This window comes from Nomascus leucogenys, chromosome 7b (assembly GCF_006542625.1).
Source record: "Nomascus leucogenys isolate Asia chromosome 7b, Asia_NLE_v1, whole genome shotgun sequence".
NCBI lineage: Eukaryota > Metazoa > Chordata > Mammalia > Primates > Hylobatidae > Nomascus > Nomascus leucogenys.
This window is the reverse complement of record NC_044387.1, coordinates 5,730,611-5,749,584: the sequence shown is the minus strand read 5'-3', so window position 1 is coordinate 5,749,584 and position 18,974 is coordinate 5,730,611. Positions and strand designations below refer to the sequence as shown.

Genomic DNA, 18,974 nt, shown 5'->3' with positions numbered 1-18,974 from the left:
GCCTCCACTGCCCTCCTGGCACTGGGCTGTTGGGTGTAGACAGATTTTACACATCTGTGGCTGGGGCCAGGGAGAGGTTATAGCTAATTCCTTAACGCTGACTAGAGATGCCTTTTTTAAAGATCTCTTTAAAATTCCTCAGCCATCCCCACCTCCGGAATTTCTGGCTGGCCGCTTCTCCCAGATGCCTGCAGCATTCCCAGCCCCCTGTTTCCCTCCTCCTGCCTCCCACCTCGGGCTGCCCATTTCTCTCTGATTTCTTATCCCAAGCAGTCAGGCCTCCCTCTCTCTCTGGAACTGGCCCTTCCTGTCAGCCAGGCCCTGTCTGTGGTCAGCAAGCTTGGGACCAGGCTGTGCTGAGCCCACAAAGCGAGTCCTCTCCTGAGAGCCTGCCTCCGGCCTGGGAAACCGTTTCATCCCGCCTGGATCGCCCGCGGTTCTGCTTTGCTGCGTTTACACCACCCTCACATCTGTCCAGCCTGGGCACTTTTATGAGGCATTTTCACCAATGGGGTCCAATGTAATCTCTTTATTCTTATGAGATAAATGTTCATCCATCCGTTAAACCAAATATCTGTGAAGCACCCAGTCTGTGCTAGGCATGGGGACTGTAGCAGTGAACAAGTTGTTATGGTTCTTGCCCTCCTGGCTTATGGCATAGGATGGAAAAAAGTCATCAGGTGACAAAAGGACGCCCCCTGAGCCTAATTGAGAGTGAAGGCGGTTAGAGACAGGGGCAACTAACTTCCCTGAAAGACGTTCTAGGGCAGGGGAGGGACCCGCAGCTGGAGGGCAAGCAGGTCTCAAAGGCCCCTCTGAGGAGTCAAGGATCTGGGCTTTATTCTCTGTTTTCATTCTTTTCAGAGACAATTCAGTACATGCTTTAGTATTTTTATATGTTTTTTGTTGTTGTTTTTGTTTTGTTTTGTTTTACAGCAATAAGGTAGGAAATCCTTGTCTGGCTATGACATTTGGTTTGGGATCTAAAAGATACAGTGTTCCCATAAGTTTGAGAGCGTGGGCTGGGTACAGTAGTTCATGCCTGCAATCCTAACACTATGGGTGGCCAAAGTGGGAGGACTGCTTGAGTCCAGGAGTTTGAGACCAGCCTTGGCAACATAGCAAGACGCTGTCTCTATTAAAAAATTTTTTTAAAACGATGATATTTATGTCTAGAACACAGGAGGTGCTCAGGAGACACTGGTTGATTTGCACTAAACAAAGACTCTTCATGAGGCTCTCTTACGTTCTATTTTATTTTATATTATTATGATGATGATTTTTGAGACGGAGTTTCGCTCTTGTTGCCCAGGCTGGAGTGCAGTGGTGCGGTCTCAGCTCTCTGCAACCTCTGCCTCCCAGGTTCAAGCGATTCTCTTGCCTCAGCCTCCTGAGTAGCTGGGATTACGGGCATGCACCACCATGCCTGGCTAATTTTGTATTTTTAGTAGAGATGGGGTTTCTCCATGTTGGCCGGGCTGGTCTTGAACTCCTGACCTCAGGTAATCCGCCCACCTCGGCCTCCCAAAGTGCTGGGTTTACAGGCATGAGCCATCACCTCTCTCTTACATTTTATATGGGGCCCTCCCAGCTCCTGGAGCTGTGGATGTCACCCCCCCCCATCTGATGGAGGGGTCAGGTGAGCCTTGTGGGAATCCCAGAAGCTGGGGACTGGGAAGGGCCCTGTGCAAGGGGCTGGATGCTCCCTGTGGTGAAGCCCAACTTTGCCATTTGTTGATTGCACAACGTTGGGCAAGTTATTTCACTCTGTGAGCCTCAATGTCCTCAACTGGAAAATGGGGAGAAGAATAACCTCTACCTCACGGAAGCAGTTCATGTTAGTTCATGTGAAATCAGACATCTAAAAGTGCTCTGCAGAGCAGGCAGGAAGCACCAGCTGTGTCCTGCCTTCACTGGGATCACTCTGCCCCCACCACAGGGACTTGGGAAACTGCTTGGTTTTACCATCCAAGAGACCTGGGGGTGGGGGATGAGGAGCAAACCCTCTACTTCTTCAAGCCCTCACTCCAGCAAATCCTCCAGGCAGCCAGGCAATGCTGAAGTTCCCCTCCAAGGGGGTCTAGGCTGAGCCCGGGTGGAGTGGGTTCTTGGGCCGAGGTGCCTGGAGGGAACTGAAGGCCTCTACCCAAAGTCCTCATGAGAACTGGGTGGGGGAGACTGTGTTCAGGTGAGGGGTACGGAGGCACCTCTGTGGCACAGGCTTTGCGAGGAGGGATGTGGAGGGAGAGACCGCTGGGGCCGGGGTCGCTGGACATCGTGTGGGCGCGACCGCAGTGCTGGGCGGGGGGCGGGCCCTTGGGCTTGGGCCCTGCGCCCTGTGCGTGTTGGTTTCCTGTGGGCACGTGGGGCCCTCGGAAGAGGGGAGGAGGGTGAGCACGTCCCCAAGGGCAGACTGAGCGGGGCGTCGTGGCAGCTGCGGCCGCGGAGACGCCGGCTCCGCCTCTTGTACACGCCCCGCTGGCCTGAGGCCCCGCCCCGCCCGCGATGCCCCGCCCCCCCGGGGCGCCGCGACCCGCCCCTGGGCCCGCCCCTGGCCTCCGTTTGCGCCGGGTCTGTGCTGGCCGCGCGCCTGGCGCTCCACGCTGAGCCTCTCCGTGCAATGATTAACCCGGCGGGGCGGCCGGCGCGGGACCCGAGACTGAGGCGCGGGGCCGGGGCGGGACCCCGCAGAACCGCTCGGCTTCCTGCTCTCGCCCGAGTTTCCGCGTAGAGGGCGCAGCGCCGGCCCGGGGCCCTTGGCGCGGCGTGGCGCAGGGCGCGGCGTGGGGCGCGCGTGGGCGCGGCGCAGGCTGCCCGGGTCACCATGAGGACTCTCCGCAGGTTGAAGTTCATGAGTTCGCCCAGCCTCAGTGACCTGGGCAAGAGAGAGCCGGCCGCCGCCGCGGACGAGCGGGGCACGCAGCAGCGCCGGGCCTGCGCCAACGCCACCTGGAACAGGTAAGGCCGCGCCCTCCCGGCCACCCGGAGGTCCCGGAGCCGGGGGAGGGGACCCTTGAGCCGTCCGCGGGCTAGGGGCTGCCCCGAGCCAGAAACGGTGCCGAAGGCGGCGCGGCGCTTCACAGTTTGCAAAGAACTTGCCCCGCCGGAGTGGTGCGGGCCTGGAGGAAAGTTCAGTGCAGCGTGGTTCCAGAACCCAGCGAAGGGAGCGAGGCCCGCCAGCGCCCGGGGCTGGCCCAGAAGCGCCCGGCGGGTGGGCGGCGGGGTGGGCCGGGAACCCGCGTGCCCGCCTCCTACCCGGGGTCTTTCCACGTCTCCACTCCGGTGCTCGTGACAACCCGGGAGGCTAACGGAGCAGGAAGTATTTTTCCCATTTTGCGGCTGAGCACAGGAGCCTCGGGGCTCAGTGGGTGGGTCGCGCAGGCTTCCTGTGTCTCTTTAAGGTCCCTTAGGCTTTCCCTTGAGAGGCCCCCTGTCCTCCAGCTGTCAGCGGGGGTTGCGGCAGCTGCGAGGCATTCTTTAGAGGACCCTCCTCCAGGGGTCATACCCAGACAAGCAGGGGCCTGGGAAGCCCCTTCTCCCAGCTTTGTTTGAGGAGCAAGGCTGGGATCTGGAAAAGAGACGGTTTATTTAGTGGAACTCCCCAGCGTCTCTGCTCCCTAGGAAAATGGGGGGCAGGAGAAAGTGAGGCAGGCTGTTCGGGGGAGGCAGTGGACGCTGTTCGGGGGAGGCTGTGGACGCTGCCCCTCTCGCCCCCACACCTGGCAGTAAAATCTTGCCAGATGCTCCACCGGCTGTGGTCTTGGCCACCAGAAACCCGGCTGTCACTTGGACATACGTTATTTTCAGTTCATTGAATGCATTGTGAGCCTCATGGTGGGCTCAGGGCTGCCAGCGAGACCCTCTTCAAACGTGGTCTCTTCTGTCGCTGAGTTGCAAACGGCTAGAGTGCTGGCACATGCCTGCCTCCGTTTCCCTCTCCGTCAGTGGGTATTCACATTCCTCCCTGTGGGGAGGGCTGGTGTGGGAACAGTGAAGGAAGGACTCCTGTTGGGAAATCTCACTAACCCAACGACTGCACAGTGTCTTAAGAGCTGTGTTCTCCACCAGGCACGGCGGCTCACACCTGTAATCCTAGCACTTTGGGAGGCCAAGATGGGAGGATTACTTGAGCCAGGGAGGTCGAGGCTGCCATGAGCCGTGATGCCACCACTGCACTCCAGCCTCGGTGACAGAGCAAGACCCTATCTCAAAAAAAAAGAAGAGCGGTGTTCTCCTCCTCCAGTATTGAGATGAAAGCCATCTCTCTCTCCTTGTTTCTCTGCTGTGATTTAGAGGAAAGAGTTAAACAGATTTATTTCAAATCCCAACTCTGCCTCTTCCCTACTCTGTGGTCTTGAGCAAGTCAGGTCCTCAATTTCCTTATCCATAAAACGGGCGGATAACAGTACCCACCTCATGGGGCTGTTGTAGGGATGAAATTTGAACGTGCAAAATGAAGCCCTCGACACAGTGCTTAGCACATAGTAAGTCCTCTGTACCTCACAGCTCAAGCCCAGACTCACGCAGGGGACCCGTGTCGGGGTGTCCCTGTAGGGATGGCGTTTGGAGGGCTCCACAGGAGCCAGCCAGTTCCTGAGCACCCACTGACAGCCACTTGGTGAGCTCCCTCCCACCCCTGAGCTGGGGCGTCCTGCTGTAGGTCCCCAGACAGGAGGGGGCACTGGCTGGTTGCTGGCTCAGAGGGCTTAGACACTGCCCTCACCCCACCTTGGGTGACCCTGGAGTGGACTCTGAGTCTCAAGTGTCTTCTCAGAGCTCAGGGAGGCCTCAGGGGGACTCTGCCTGAGTCCCCCCCTCCACCAGATTTCACTCAGCAGCCTGGCAGATTGCAGAGAAATGCCAGCCCCTCCCCATAGCACCTGCAGGGCTCCAGGTCTCCCAGCCCTTAGGCCTGCATCAGCTCCCGCCGCCCCGGGCAGCAGGGGCATGGCTATTTCCTGCGCTCCTCTTATGTGCCAGGCCCCGGGCCAGCCCCGTTCACCGCCCTTAACTGACTTTGCCACTCTCCTAGCCCAGCGAGGTATTACCAGCACCCCCCACCGAGAGATGCAGAAGGGCAGAGAGAGCACCCAGGAGACCTGCCCAGCTCATCCATCACCTGCACAGGATGCAGCAGAGCCTGCGCCCCGGCTCTCCTCCCCAGCAAATGTGGGAGATCGAGCCAAGAGAAGGCAAACTGCCTTCCCCAGCCAAGTCCCTGAGTGGAAACTGCAGGGGGCAGGGCACCCCTTCTGGTCCCTGTCTGCATGCTCCCGCTCCTAGCGGTGCTCCCTGCCGGAGCCCCCCAGGACAACAGATCTGTGCAGGGTTGGGGACAGGCATGTCATTCTGCAGAGCCTGGCTTGCCGAGCCGTGTACTCCTCATTGTGAGTCCAAGACACACCCCCTTTTATCTGTGTGACTGTATTAGCTTCCCAGAGCTGCTGTAACAAAGACCACAGACTAGGTGGCCTAAAACAGCAGAAATTTGTTCCCTCACAGTTCTGGAGCCAGAAGCTTGAAGTCCAGGTGTCGCCCCCACCACAGGCTCTGGGGGAGGAGCCTTCCCTGCTTCTTGAAGCTTCTGGTGGCTCCTTGGCTTGTGGCTGCATCGCTCCAATATGTACCTCCCCGTGGCTTTCATTTCCATGTCTAAATCTCCCTCTCCTTTCTCTCTCTCTTTTTTTTTTTCTTTCTTGAGATGGAGTTTCACTGTTACTGTCCAGGCTGGAGTGCAATGGTGCGATCTCAGCTCACTGTAGCCTCTGTCTCCTGGGTTCAAGCAATTCTCCTGCCTCAGCCTCCCAAGTAGCTGGGATTATAGGCGCCCACCACCATGCCCAGCTAATTTTTGTATTTTTAGTAGAGACAGGGTTTCACCTTGTTGGCCAGGCTAGTGTCAAACTCCTGACCTCTGGTGATCCGCCCGCCTCAGGCTCCGGAAGTGCTGGGATTACAGGCGTGAGCCACCACACCAGGCTCCCTCTCCTTTCTCTTGTAAAAACACTGGTTATTGGATTTAGGGCCCATCCTTAGTTAAGGATCATCTCCAGATCCTTAATTAAATACCGCTGCAAAGACCCTATTTCCATCAAGTGTAAGGCTTGCTCTGTCATGAGAACTGAGTCATTGATTGATTGATTGATTCATTCATTCATTCATTCATTCATTCATTGACTGTGCCAGCACTGGGCTGCTCAGGGCATAGATTCAGTAGCGAACAGCCTCCTGGAGCTTAGAGTTCCCAGAGGGAGGCATTGGTAAATAAACAAGGAGATAAGTAAATGCAGGTGGGCTTGGTGCTGGGAAGAAGGCAAACCAGGGGCCCTGGAATGCTGAGCATTTCGCTGCGGTCTGCCTTCCATTCTTTCCTCCACGGATGTTGATTCTGTAGGTGTGCAGGAAATGTTTGGCTTTTCTCTTTTGAGAGAGGGTCTTGCTCGGTCACCTGGGCTGGAGTACAGTGACACAATCATGGCTCAGGCAGCCTTGACTTCCTAGGCTCCAGTGATCCTCCCGCCTCAGCCTCCCAAGTAGCTACAGGTGTGTGCCATCACGCCGGCTAATTTTTTTTTTTTTTTTTTTTTTTTGTATTTTTGGTGGAGATAGGGTTTCGCCACGTTGCCCAGGCTGATCTCGAACTTCTGAGCTCAAGCCATCCACCTGCCTCAGTCTCCCAGAGTGCTAGGATTACAGGCATGAGCCGCTGCACTTAGGCCAGGAAATGTTTGTAAGGGAGCCATGGATGCCGGGCTGGCCTGCCGGCCGGGCCCCCCTTACAGAACATAAACCAGGACTGCAGAGGTTGTTTCCTGAGTGCCCACTCCTTATTTATTGGTCAGGTTTTGCCCCTAGCCTGTGACAGATCTGCCGCCCAGTGCCAAGGTGGCAGAGATGTGTCCCCATCGGGCTCTCCCAGGCTGGTGGGGTGACAGATAAAGATACGAAGGCTGACCTGCCATACCCCTGACACCCTCATCCTTATCCCCTTCCTTTCTTCCTCCCTCCTCAAGGGCCCCTGTCCCTGTTCCCTGCTAGATCCCCGGCAGCTCCAGTTCACTCCTCCCTGGGTCTAGCCTCTGTGCCCCTACGGGGCTTCCAGCCATGAAGGCTGTGCTCTTGGGCTGCGGGGCCAAGGTGTACTTTCACATCTTCCCGCTGGAGGAGGAGGAGGAGGTGGGACAGGAGTGGCCGGCCACTGGGGCGTGCCCTGCAGGCAGAGCTGAAGTGGCCCCAGGGAGGGCCTGTGTGGAGGAGGGCCTGCACGCCAGCCTTAGGAGCCAGGGCATGAGGGTGCCCTGCTTGGAGGCTCCAGCAGGGTCAGGCGGCCCCGTGACCCCTGACTAGGCCCCAGCTGCCAGCATGCCCTTGGCGGGCTCTGTGCTTGTGCCCTAGGCCTGGCCCCAGCCTCTGCCTCCTGGTGGGGATACATCTTGCCATCCCCTCCTGCCTCTCCCAGCCCCAGAGGCTCTAGAGAAACTCCCAAAAGATGCTCCAGATCCAGAGCGGGCCCCAGAATGCCATGAGGGCATGTGGGCGTACCAAGCCCTCTGAGCCAGTGCCCCGCCAGTTGCCCTCACCTCTGTCTGGGGATCGCCAACAGAGCTCACCACTGCAGAGACCCCAGGTGGGGGTGGGAGGAGCTCCCCAAGCCCCACCCCTGCAGTCCACCCCAACACAGACCCCTCCATGTGTTTGGGCCAGAGGGCCTCAACCATGATGGGACACTTCCTCCTTGCCAGGCCTGTGTCTCCCAAATGCTTGAGGCTTTAGAGAGCCGGGCCCACCTTCTGCTTGAAGTGGAGGCCCAGGCAGGCAGGAGTAGTGCGTGGCCCCAAGATGCCAGCCTCGTGCAGGGCCGGCGATGATTCAGTTCTCACTCCGCACAAATCTACCTCCAAGGCTGGGGTGACTGTCTTCAGCCTACAAATGGGGAAACCTGGCCGGGCGTGGTGGCTCATGCCTGTAATCCCAGCTACTTCGGGACGCTGAGGCAGGAGAATCGCTTGAACCCGGGAGACGGAGGTTGCAGTGAGCCGAGACCGCGCCACTGCACTCCAGCCTAGGTGACAGAGCGAGACTCCAACTCAAAAAACAAACAAACAAAAAACAAATAGGGAAACCGATGCCAGAGGAGGAAAGGCACTCGATCAAGATCCCCTGCTAATGTCAGGGTCCAGGGTCTGAACCGAGGTCTAACATGGGGCCTGGACACAGGGACACATGTGCGTTCATGTCCCAGGTGGGGCCAGGGCGAGATGGGTGTTGGTGGCAAGAGCTGGCTTCCATAGCTAGGGTCAGAGCACAAGGGCAGGGCCCTAAAGGACCTTGTCTGCACTCCCTGGTCCTGGACAGGAACCAGCTGAGGCTGTGACCACTCCAGCCACCTGCCCCAACCCTGCACCCGTGTCTCCCCCAGCAACACTGTGCTCCCCATTACACAGCAATAGTACCACCTACACCCTGACCTGTACTGGGCCCTATGGATGAGCTTTCATTCCCCACAGTAACCTTTAAGGTGAGCTCAATACTGTCGTTTTGCAGATGAGCAAACTGAGTCTCAGAACGGTACAGGGAGGTAGCTCATGCTATGCGGTAGCTCATGCCTGTAATCCCAGCACTTTGGGAGGCCGATGCAGGTGGATCATCTGAGGTCAGGAGTTCAAGACCAGCCTGGCCAACATGGTGAAACCCCGTCTCTACTAAAAATACAAAAATTAGCCCAGCATGGTGGCAGGTGCCCGTAGTCCCAGCTACTCAGGAGGCTGAGGCAGGAGAATCACTTGAACCTGGGAGGTGGAGGTTGTAGTGAGCTAAGATCATGCTGTTGCACTCCAGCCTTGGGGACAGAGTGAGACTCTGTCTCAAAAAAACAAAAAACGGTACAGGGACTGCCCAGGTTCATGCAGTGAGTTGGGACGGAAGCTGGGATTCAACCTAGGTCTCACCGGAAGCACGTGCTCATGGGAGTCTCTGAAGGCCAGAGGATGTTGGCTGAAGCCTCCAGGCTGGATGGGGGCCTGGGGGCAGTGAAGGGGCCTGTGTTCGGCTCCCCACCACCCCTGCCTGCTTGCTCTGGGTCCCAAGCTCCCTGCCCCTCGGAAGCAGCCTGGGCAGATTTCTTGCCCTAGCTCCCAGAACCTGTGACCCTGAGGCTTTATGTGTTGAAAAGGACTTTGTAATCACAAGGGTCCGTGTGAGGGAGAGGCGGGGGTAAAAGGGACAGAGATGCAGTGACGGGCACAGGGAGCTTGGAAGGTGTCACGCTGCTGGCTGTGAAGATGGAGGAAGGGGCCCTAAGCCAAAGAATGTGGGCACCTCTGGGAGCTGGAAAAGGTGGGGACAGGTATTTCTCCCCCTGCCCGAGCCTCCAGAAGGAACGGCCCCACCAACACCTTGATTTTAGTTTAGGGAAACTGATTTAGAGCTTCCAGGCCAGGCACAGTGGCTCACACCTGTAATCCCAGCACTTTGGAAGGCCAGCGCAGGCGGATCACCTGAGGTCAGGAGTTCGAGATCAGCCTGGCCAACATGGTGGAACCCCATCTCTACTAAAAATACAAAAATTATCCGGGAATGGTGGCGCACACCTGTAATCCCAGCTTCTCTGGAGGCTGAGGCAGGAGAATCGCTTGAACCCGGGAAGCAGAGGTTGCAGTGAGCTGCGATTGCACCGCTGCACTCCAGCCTAGGTGACAGAATGAAACTGCATCTCAAAAAAACAAACAGAGAAAAAGAACTTCCGACCTCAGAACCGCAAGAGAACAAATTTGAGTTGTTTTCAGCCACAGAGTTAGGGGTAATCTGTTATGGCAGCCACAGAAACCCACACACTGAGCTGCTTTTTCCTCGCGTGTGCGGTGGTACACCACTCTGACCCCCTACCTGCAGCCCCTCCCCACCCGGCCTCATGCTGGGGAGGTGGAGGGTGGAGGTGGGATGTGAGGTGGGTGGGCAGGCAACCAAAGGGAGGCCGTGGGCGTGGCACTGTCCCACCCCCCGCTCCCATGGCCTGTTCTGGACAGACGGGGCCCCCAGATCAGCCCCTAGGGCCTCAGCCCCTCCTCTTCAGCCCAAGCCCCAGTGGCAGCAGGTCTGAGTACTGCCAGGCACCATGCAGCCTCCCTAAGGGTCCTCCCCTTCTCCCCCTCACCTGTACCCCACCAGTGCTCAGGAGGGGCTGGCCCCCCTCCTGGGATGTAAGGCCCTGCCCTGGGAGGGCACTGCCTGCTGGGGCTGGGGTGCTTCCTAGAGGCAGGGGTCCACATCTGGACAAGGGAGGTCATGGGCCGTTTCCACTGGAGCCCTCACCCAGAAGCCACGACATTTACACATGCCCCAGGTGGGCCTGTCTTTGCAGGGCCTGGAGGGGCAGCTGGGGTTTCGTTTCTGTTTTGGGTGATGACAGGTCACATGAGACCCTCCCACCCTCCTCGCCCTTCCTCTATCCCTGAGTGGCCCCCAGCGAGGCTTTCTTGTTTACCAAACACCCTTACCCCACCTTCTCCCGAGGGTTTGGGTGGGGTGGAGAGGAGCAGAGGTCCTGAGCGGCCTGGGGGTGGGGGAGGGGCCTCTGCGGGTGCCAGGCTGTGTGACTCTGTCTTCTCCTGTAATCTGGGGGCTGGTGGTTAGGTGACTGAGAAGCCACAGAGTAGGTGGGCCCAGGCCGGGTGTGGCCAAGGTGTGGTAGATACAAGCCTCTCCCTATAGCTTCACAGGAAAGGCCGCAGGGCAGGGCAGGGCAGGGCAGGGCGTGCTGACCTTACAGCACCCCAGGCGGTAGGCACTGTACTGAGAAGTCCATTTTCCAGATGGAAGACGCTGAACCACTGCGTGGTTAGGTGGTAACTTGGCCGAGTTACCCAGCCCAGAAGTGTAGTTCAGAGTCCACAGAGGGAGGAGGCAGGGGTGGGGAGTGTGGATGGGAGACCATCCAGGGCGATGAGCCCAGGAGAGGCTCAGGCCTCCGCGGAGGGAAGGGCGTGCCACACCGTTCGCAGGCAGGTGTTCGCAGGCAGGTGCTCGCTGGGCTTTGCTCTGTGCAGCCAGAGTGTGAGGCCAGGTGGGGCGTCGGGAGGTCTAACCGCAAGCCAGGTAGACACTTCCTCCGTCCCGCAAAAAGAAGTAGCGAGCTCTCCCACACAGCTGCGAGGGAGGGCAGGTGAAGGGCGAGCCCCAGGCAGAGGGAACAGCGGGATGGAGGCCCCGGGGCAGAAAGAAACCAGGGCAGCTGCAGCCTGGGGCCTCAAGTGGGTAGTGAGGAGGGCAGTGTGAGTGACGCCAGACCCAAGAGGGCCGCAGGTCAGAGGGAGAACCTTGTCCAGAGGTCCCGTGGTGTAGGGTCACCTCTGACAGGGCGACCAGAGTGGGCTGGAGGCCCCCAGGGGAGTTAATGAAAAGGAAGGAAGGACAGGCTGCTCAGGGCAGGTCACTGAGGACAGCAGGGCTGAAGCCTGGGGCCCACTGCGAGCCTTGGAGGCCCTGGCTACACCGCTGCACTGTCACCTCTGCCTGAATTGGGTTCAGCAGTGGCTCCACCATCTGCTGTAAGGGAGGCCTGGGCTCCAGGACAGAACTTGGGAAGGTGCCTCTGAACCTCCATCCAGGGTATGGGGACAGTGGCCAGGAGTACCTCCACCCGCCATATCCCAGAGGCTCTCCTAGCAGATGCAGGGCTGGGTGGAGCCGGCCCTGGCATCTCCACTGCCTCCAACCCACCCCAGCAGCTGCCACAGGGCTGGGAGGGCGTCTGCAGCTGCCAGGATCGTAGGGTGGCTGCCGTTGGGAGACAGCTGGTTTCCTAGCGGACTTCCCTTGGGATTTTCAACTTTTTTTAGTCTGAAAATGGGGGCGGGGGGCAGCTCTACTGTGACATAGTTGTGGGACTGGGGCCACCCCAGGGCTTCTCACAGGGGAGCATCATCCCAGCCATGAGGGGATGACCAGCCACCAGCCTCTCCCCTGGGCTGGCTCATCCTTCAAACTCTCTGGGGGTGGCACTCTCACGATTCCCGATTTACAGACAGGAAACAGAAGGTAGAGAGCCCGTGTCCCCAGACACGGGACTAAGGAGCATTCCGGTGCAGTCGGGCACCCCAGGCCAGGGATACGTATCTGGCGTGATCTCGGCCGGTGCCCGCTGAGAAGCTGATGAAGCCCTGGGCAGAGCTGGGTCTCAGCCTGTGGCCGGGCCAGCCCAAGCACCAGCTGTGGAACCTGGCATAGCCCCCATGCTGCTCAGAGCCTCCTCGAAGCATGTGGGATATGCGGCCTGTGACCCTGCCCTGCGCCAGGGAGGACGGGGAGGACGGGGAGGATGGGGAGGACGAGGAGGACGGAGAGGATAGGGAGGACGGGAGGATAAGGAGGATGGGGAGGATAGGGAGGACGGGGAGGACAGGGAGGATAGGGAGGACGGGGGGACGGGGAGGATGGGGAGGACAGGGAGGACGGGGGGACGGGGAGGACGGGGGGATGGGGGGACGGGGGGATGGGGGGGACAGGGAGGATAGGGAGGACAGGGGGGACAGGGAGACCCGAAGCCCTGGCCAGTCCCGGCTCCGTGTGGGGGTGCTGCCTGGGAGGAGGAGCACAGGGGAGTTCAGGTGCACAGGGGTCCAAGATGCCAGCTGCTCTGTGACCTCCAGCAGCGGACTTAGCCACCTGGGCCTTGGTTTTCTCATCTGCAAAATGGGGGGCCGAGTCACAGGGAAGGGTGGAGTGAAAGCAGATGAGGGCGTTAGGAGCACGGTGGCAGCTGCCTGCTTTGTGGTGGGGGCAGCATCGTGTGGACAGCTGTCCTCTCCAAGGTGAGAAGTGTGGTGCCAGTCTGCCATAGGAGCCTTAGAGCTGCAGCCAGGTCCTGGGTGGGAGGTGGCTGTTGTACCCAGACCTGGTTCTCACCCTGAGGACCTCGTGGCCAGCAGCAGGCACTCATGACCAGGAAAGTGAATCAGCGAAGCGCTAGTGGAGAGTCTGCACTGGGAAGGGAGGGGTCGGAGGTCAGAGGGCTTCTTGAAGGTGGTGGCCTCTGAATCAAGATGGATAGCTGCTTGCCTCATGGATAGGGACGAGAAGGGCCTTCCAGACAGGAGAGGCAGTTGCTACTAAGACCCAGAGATGTGGCGCTGCCCGGAGGGTCCTGCAGTCTCTGGGGTAGAGCTCAGGATGCCCGGGAGTGTGGGGAGGGGCCCTGTTGGGAGGAGCCTGGATGCTGCCTGCAGGACCTCAGGCTGTGCCTGCTGGGCAAAAGCCCTGGGCAGGGAAGGAACTGCGGCCTCCACAGAGGGTGGATGTGGTGGAGAGGTGGGAGGCCGGCTCGTGTCATCCAAGGTCCAGGCAAGCCAGGAAGGGATACGGGGAGAGCTCTAGGAGGTAGAAATGGGCTAGACTTCCCGACCTCAGGTGATTCGCCTACCTCAGCCTCCCAAAGTGCTGGGATTACAGGTGTGAGCCCCCCCGCTCGGCTTAATTTTTGTATTTTTAGTAGAGGCAGGGTTTCACCATGTTGACCAGGCTGGTCTTGAACTCCTGACCTCAGGTGATCCACCCATCTTGGCCTCCCAAAGTGCTGGGATTACAGGAGTGAGCCACCACGCCTGGCCTGTCTTTGGTTTTTGTAGAGGCAGGGTCTCACTATGTTGCCGAGGCTGGTCTTGACCTCCCAGCCTCAAGCAATCCTCCTGCCTTGGCCTCCCAGAGTGCTGGGATTACAGACGTGAACCACCATGCCCTGCTCTGCCACAGCTACCTTCACATCACAGCAGTCACGTTGAGCAGTTGTAACAGAGACCGGTGACCCATGAAGCCTAAAAGATTTGTTTTCTATCCCTTCACGGAAAACGTTTGCCAGCTCCTACCTTAGAGAGTTTTGTTTCATTTTGTTTTGTTTGGTTTGGTTTTTTTGAGACGGAGTGTCGCTCTGTCGCCCAGGCTGGAGTGCAGTGGCGCGATCTCGGCTCACTGCAAGCTCTGCCTCCCGGGTTCATGCCACTCTCCTGCCTCAGCCTCCTGAGTAGCTGGGACTACAGGCGCCCGCCATCGCGCCCTGCTGATTTTTTGTATTTTTAGTGGAGACGGGGTTTCACCATGTTCGCCAGATGATCTCGATCTCCTGACCTTGTGGTCCACCCACCTCGGCCTCCCAAAGTGCTGGGATTACAGGCGTGAGCCACCGTGCCCGGCAGCCTTAGAGAGTTTTACAAACAGGGGCAGGAAGCATGAGGGGGTCGGGAGCCCCACAGTTGGCTAGGGATGCAGTGATGCTGCTGAACTCGGGGTGGCCCTGGAGGTAGAGAAGGGACAGTAGTCCACAGGACTTGGATGTGTTGGGGGGTGGGAAGGGTGCAGGGGTTTCCTGGTTTCTGGCCTGGGCAAGGTGGGGTTAAGAACCCAGAAAGGAAGCTGTCTGAGGTTTGGCTGCATAGTGTGTGCAGAGGACATGGGAGCAAGGTCCTGGGGCAGTGACCAGAGGGCATCTGGTGATACAGGCTGGGCTCCAGCAGGGCCGGGCTGGGAGTGCAGGGCCTCAGAATTGAAGTGGGTATGAGCAGGGTCCTGCAGGGATGGCGATCCTGCCCTTCTAGGAAAGAGGGAAAGAGGAAGGGGGCCTGATGGGCAACCAGGGGGCTCTCAGACCTCAGGACCACAGTGTTCTCTTCCCTCTGCCCACAGCATCCACAACGGGGTGATCGCCGTCTTCCAGCGCAAGGGGCTGCCCGACCAGGAGCTCTTCAGCCTCAACGAGGGCGTCCGGTGAGTGCCTGTCCCACCTTGGGCCAGGGTCCTTGAGTGGCAGGGAGGGCTAGGCCCAGAGTCAAAGGCCCCAGCCAGGCCCCTGACCCACCAGCCACGCCTGGGCTTCCTCCCCTAGAGGCCATCTGTCAACAGGAGAGCGAGGCCCAAGTTAGCAGTGGCCGCGGGGCTAGGACGTGGTTTCCCGAGCTGCCATGTGGGCCATGACCTCCACAAACCACTTCAGGCCTGGTGGCCCTGCGCCCCCAGAGCCCCAGAGAAAGTTCTTCAAGGGGAAGCAGGGTGGGACTTGGACAGTGGCTGGAGATGACGCCGACGGCCCCCACTGGTGTTGAGCATCATGAAGGATATTTATTCTGTTAAAGAGGAAGGACCCACCTGCCTAATGACGGGAGTGTCATTCCCGGAAAAGCAATTCCAGCCCTGCCAAACACCCCTCATTTCCTGTGAATAGCCAGGAAATGAGGATTGCAAAGCAGCAGGCTGGACACACACCCACCAAGCTGCTGCCCCAAGCCAGGTGGCAGGAGCTTCAAGGGAGTCTAGGGTTGCCGTTTGTAGTGGAGGAGGCCAAAGCTCAGAGAGGTCAAGTGACTCACCCCAGATCACACAGCTGCTCCAAGGAGGCAGTTCCCAGCTCTGTGCTATTTCCTTTGGCCCTGACCCTGTTACCTTGTCCCTGTGTCAAAAGAATACTGGCAAAATAGGCAGTCACCCTTCCCCTTGTTATTCAGAAGAAGAGTGAGTGGACTGGCCAGACTTTCATATGCAGGCGCCCCCCTCCACCCTGTGTGGCAAAGCTGAAGGGGCCCTTACATGTGGGTAAACTGAGGCCCAATACATGCCACTTGTTCAGGGTGTCCTGCTTTTCTCTGGCTTATCTGGCCCACCGCTGGGTGGGGCTCCGGGAGCTCAGTTTCCTGATGAGCCTCTGCTTCAGGAAACAGGAGCCTAAAGGATCTGCCCGGGGGCGGGCTGGTTAGGTTTTTGAGACGGGGTCTTGCTCTTGCCCAGGCTGGAGTGTGGTGATGCAATCTCAGCTCACTGCAACCTCTGCCTGCTAGGCTGAAGCAACCCTCCCACCTCAGCGTCCTGAGTGGCTGGGACTACAGGTATGTACAACCATGCCCGGCTAATTTTTTATTTTTTGCAGAGATGGGAGTCTCACTACCCAGGCTGGTCTCGAACTCCTGGCCTCAAGCCATCCTCCCGCCTCTGGCCTCTCAAAGTGTTAGAATTACAGGTGTGAGCCACCATGCCCGACCAGCTGGGTATTTAAGCAACAAGAAAAGGAGTTACTTTTAAATTTACGAATCCAGCGGCACGCACAGTCCCCAGCTTTGGACCTCCTTCTCCCCTGCCCCTCCTTGGCGTGAACAGCATTGGTAATTGGCTGATTCTTGCTGCTGCCTCTCCGTAGGGCTGACACAGAGCAGGCGGCCTCCCCAGGAGTGTGTGCTGGGGGTGGGGGCACAGAGAAGCCGCCCTGGGCCCCAGGCTCCCCTCGCCAGCCCCAGGATTCTACCCAAGAAATGGGTAAAAATCGGGGGCTGTGTTAAACTTTGAGCCCCTGGACAGTTAGGTTATCTGGGGCAACTTCTTTTTAGCCAGTTCAGAATGAAGTGCTGGAATGTTTAAGGAATAACAGCAGGGTCTTTTTACTGAAGCCTTGCTCTTTGCCAGCCTTAGACCAAGAGTTTTTCACGCCAAACCCGTCCATGGCCTGGAGCAGTGGCTCATGCCTGTAATCTCAGCACGTTGGGAAGCCAAGGTAGGGGGATCACTAGAGGCCAGGAGTTTGAGACCAGCCTGGGCTGAACATGGCAAGACACCTTCTCTATTAATATGTGTTAACGTTTTTTAAAAGTAAATTAAAAAATACTCATCCACTCTTCACTGCAGCCCTGAGGAGTGGATGCCTTGTTATCTCCATTTTACAGGTGAGGAGTCTGAGGCACAGAGCGGTTGACGTGGGTTGCTTGAGGTCACAGGGCTAATAATGAACAGAGCTGGAGCTCAAGCCCCTGACATCAGGGCCGCTGGGTTGTTCAGCCTCCTGCCCTACCCTGGCTCTTCTTCTGGACGGCGTGGCCACATTAAATTCAATGACATTAGCCTGGGCACAGTGGCTCACCGTGTAATCCCAGCATTTTGGGAGGCCGAGGCAGGAGGATTGCTTGCGTTCAGGAGTTCAAGACCAGCCTGGGCAACATGACGAAACCCTGTCTCTACCAAAAATACAAAAAATTAGCTGGGCATGGTGGCAGGCACCTATAGTACCAGCTACTCAGGAGGCTGAGGCATGAGAATCATGTGAGCCCGGAGGAGGAGCTTGCAGTGAGCCAAGACTGTGCCACTGCACTTCAGCCTGGGTGACTGAGTAAGACCCTGTCTCAAAAGAAAAAAAATGAAATGACTTTAATTATGCATTAAACCCATAATTGGTCACTAGCTTTGATCCCATGAGGGAGTCAAGTCTGTTACTAGAGACATTGATTACACCAGCATCCAAATGGTCCCCCCACTACCCTTTTTTTTTTTTTTTTTTTTTTGAGGTGTAGTTTCACTCTTGTTGCTCAGGCTGGAGTGCAGTGGTGTGATCTCAGCTCACTGCCACCTCTGCCTCCCGGGTTCAAGCGATTCTCCTGCCTCAGCCTCCCAAGTAGCTGGGATTACAGGCATGCATCACCACGCCTGGCTAATTTTTATATTTTTAGTAGAGACAGGGTTTCACCATGTTGGCCAGGCCAGTCTCAAACTCCTGACCTCAGATGATCCACCCGCCTCAGCCTTTCAAAGTGCTGGGATTCCAGGCGTGAGCCACCATGCCCGGTATCCAGGAGATTTTCATCACCCCAGCGAGAAAGCTTTAGCAGCCCCTCCTCATTACCCTTTCCCCAGTCCTGGGAATGACCACAGACAGCTTTCTGTCTGTGGATGTGCCTATTCTGGACATTCCATATCAATGGAGGTACAGCGGGTGGCCCTTCATGCCTGGCTTCTCTCACTCAGTGCAGTGCTCTTGAGGTCCGCTCAGGGAGGAACACGTACCCTTGCTTCGCTTTTATCCTTTTTTTTTTTTTTTGAGATGGAGTTTCACTCTTGTTGCCCAGGCTGGAGTGCAATGGCATGATCTCGGCTCACCGCAACCTCCGCCTCCCGGGTTCAAGCGATTCTCCTGCCTCGGCTTCCCGAGTAGCTGGGATTACAGGCATGTGCCACCACGCCCGGCTAATTTTGTATTTTTAGTAGAGACGGGGTTTGTCCATGTTGGTCAGGCTGGTCTTGAACTCCCAACCTCAGGTGATCCACCTGCCTCGGCCTCCCGGAGTGCTGGGATTACAGGCGTGAGCCATTGCACCCGGCCTGCCTGCTTCACTTCTTTTCATGCCATGTCATATTCCATTGTGTGTATGGAAAGCACAGCATATGCACATCCACCTCGGCTGATGGACGTGGATTCTTTCTACCTTTTGGCTGTGATGAATAACGCTGCTGTGAACATCTGTGTGCAAGAATTTGTGTGGATGCATGTTTTCATCTTTTTTTTTTTTTTTTTTTTTTTTTTTTTTTGAGACTGAGTCTTGATCTGTCGCCCAGACTGGAGTGCAGTGGGGCGATCTTGGCTCACTGCAACCTCTGCCTCCTGGGTTCAAGCGATTCTTGTGCCTCAGCCTCCCGAGTAGCTGGGATTACAGGTGTGCATGACCACGCCTGGCTAATTTTTATATTTTTAGTAGAGACAGGGTTTCACTGTGTTGGCCAGGCTGGCTTTGAATTCCTGACCTCAAGTGATCTGCCAGCCTCAGCCTCCCAAAGTGCTGGGGTTACAGGCCTGAGCCACCGCACCTGGCCTCATTTCTCTTAGGTTTGTATACCTACCAGTGGAATTGCTGGGTCCCATGATAACTCTGTGGTTATCTTTTTGAGGTACTCTCGCCTTTCCCACTGTGGCTGTACCATTTCACTGTCCCACTTAGCAGCATATAAGCAGGGCGGGAGAGTTCAGTTTGTCCACGCTCTCACCAACACATGTTAATTTCCAGTGCTTTCATTCTGAGAAGTGGCATCTGTTTGTGGTTTTGATTTGCATTTCCCTGATGACTGATGATATTGAGCATCTTTTCAGGTGTTTATTGGTCATTTAGATATCTTCTTTGGAGAACTGTCTGTTCCCATCCCTTGCCCATTTTTCAGTTGGGTTATTTGTCTTTGTATTA

General features: G+C 57.3%; 1 protein-coding gene across 1 annotated transcript in view; it reads left to right on the top strand.

Annotated features, from left to right (window-relative positions):
- The first annotated feature begins 2,553 nt into the window (after positions 1–2,553).
- PRR5 (proline rich 5) overlaps positions 2,554–18,974 on the top strand; it is a 36,884-nt gene continuing 20,463 nt past the window's right edge. The window contains exons 1-2 of the mRNA XM_003281703.2: positions 2,554–2,958; positions 14,674–14,754. Of these exons, the coding sequence (XP_003281751.1) occupies positions 2,825–2,958; positions 14,674–14,754 (215 nt within the window). The 5' untranslated portion in view covers positions 2,554–2,824. The remainder of the gene's footprint in view (positions 2,959–14,673; positions 14,755–18,974) is intronic.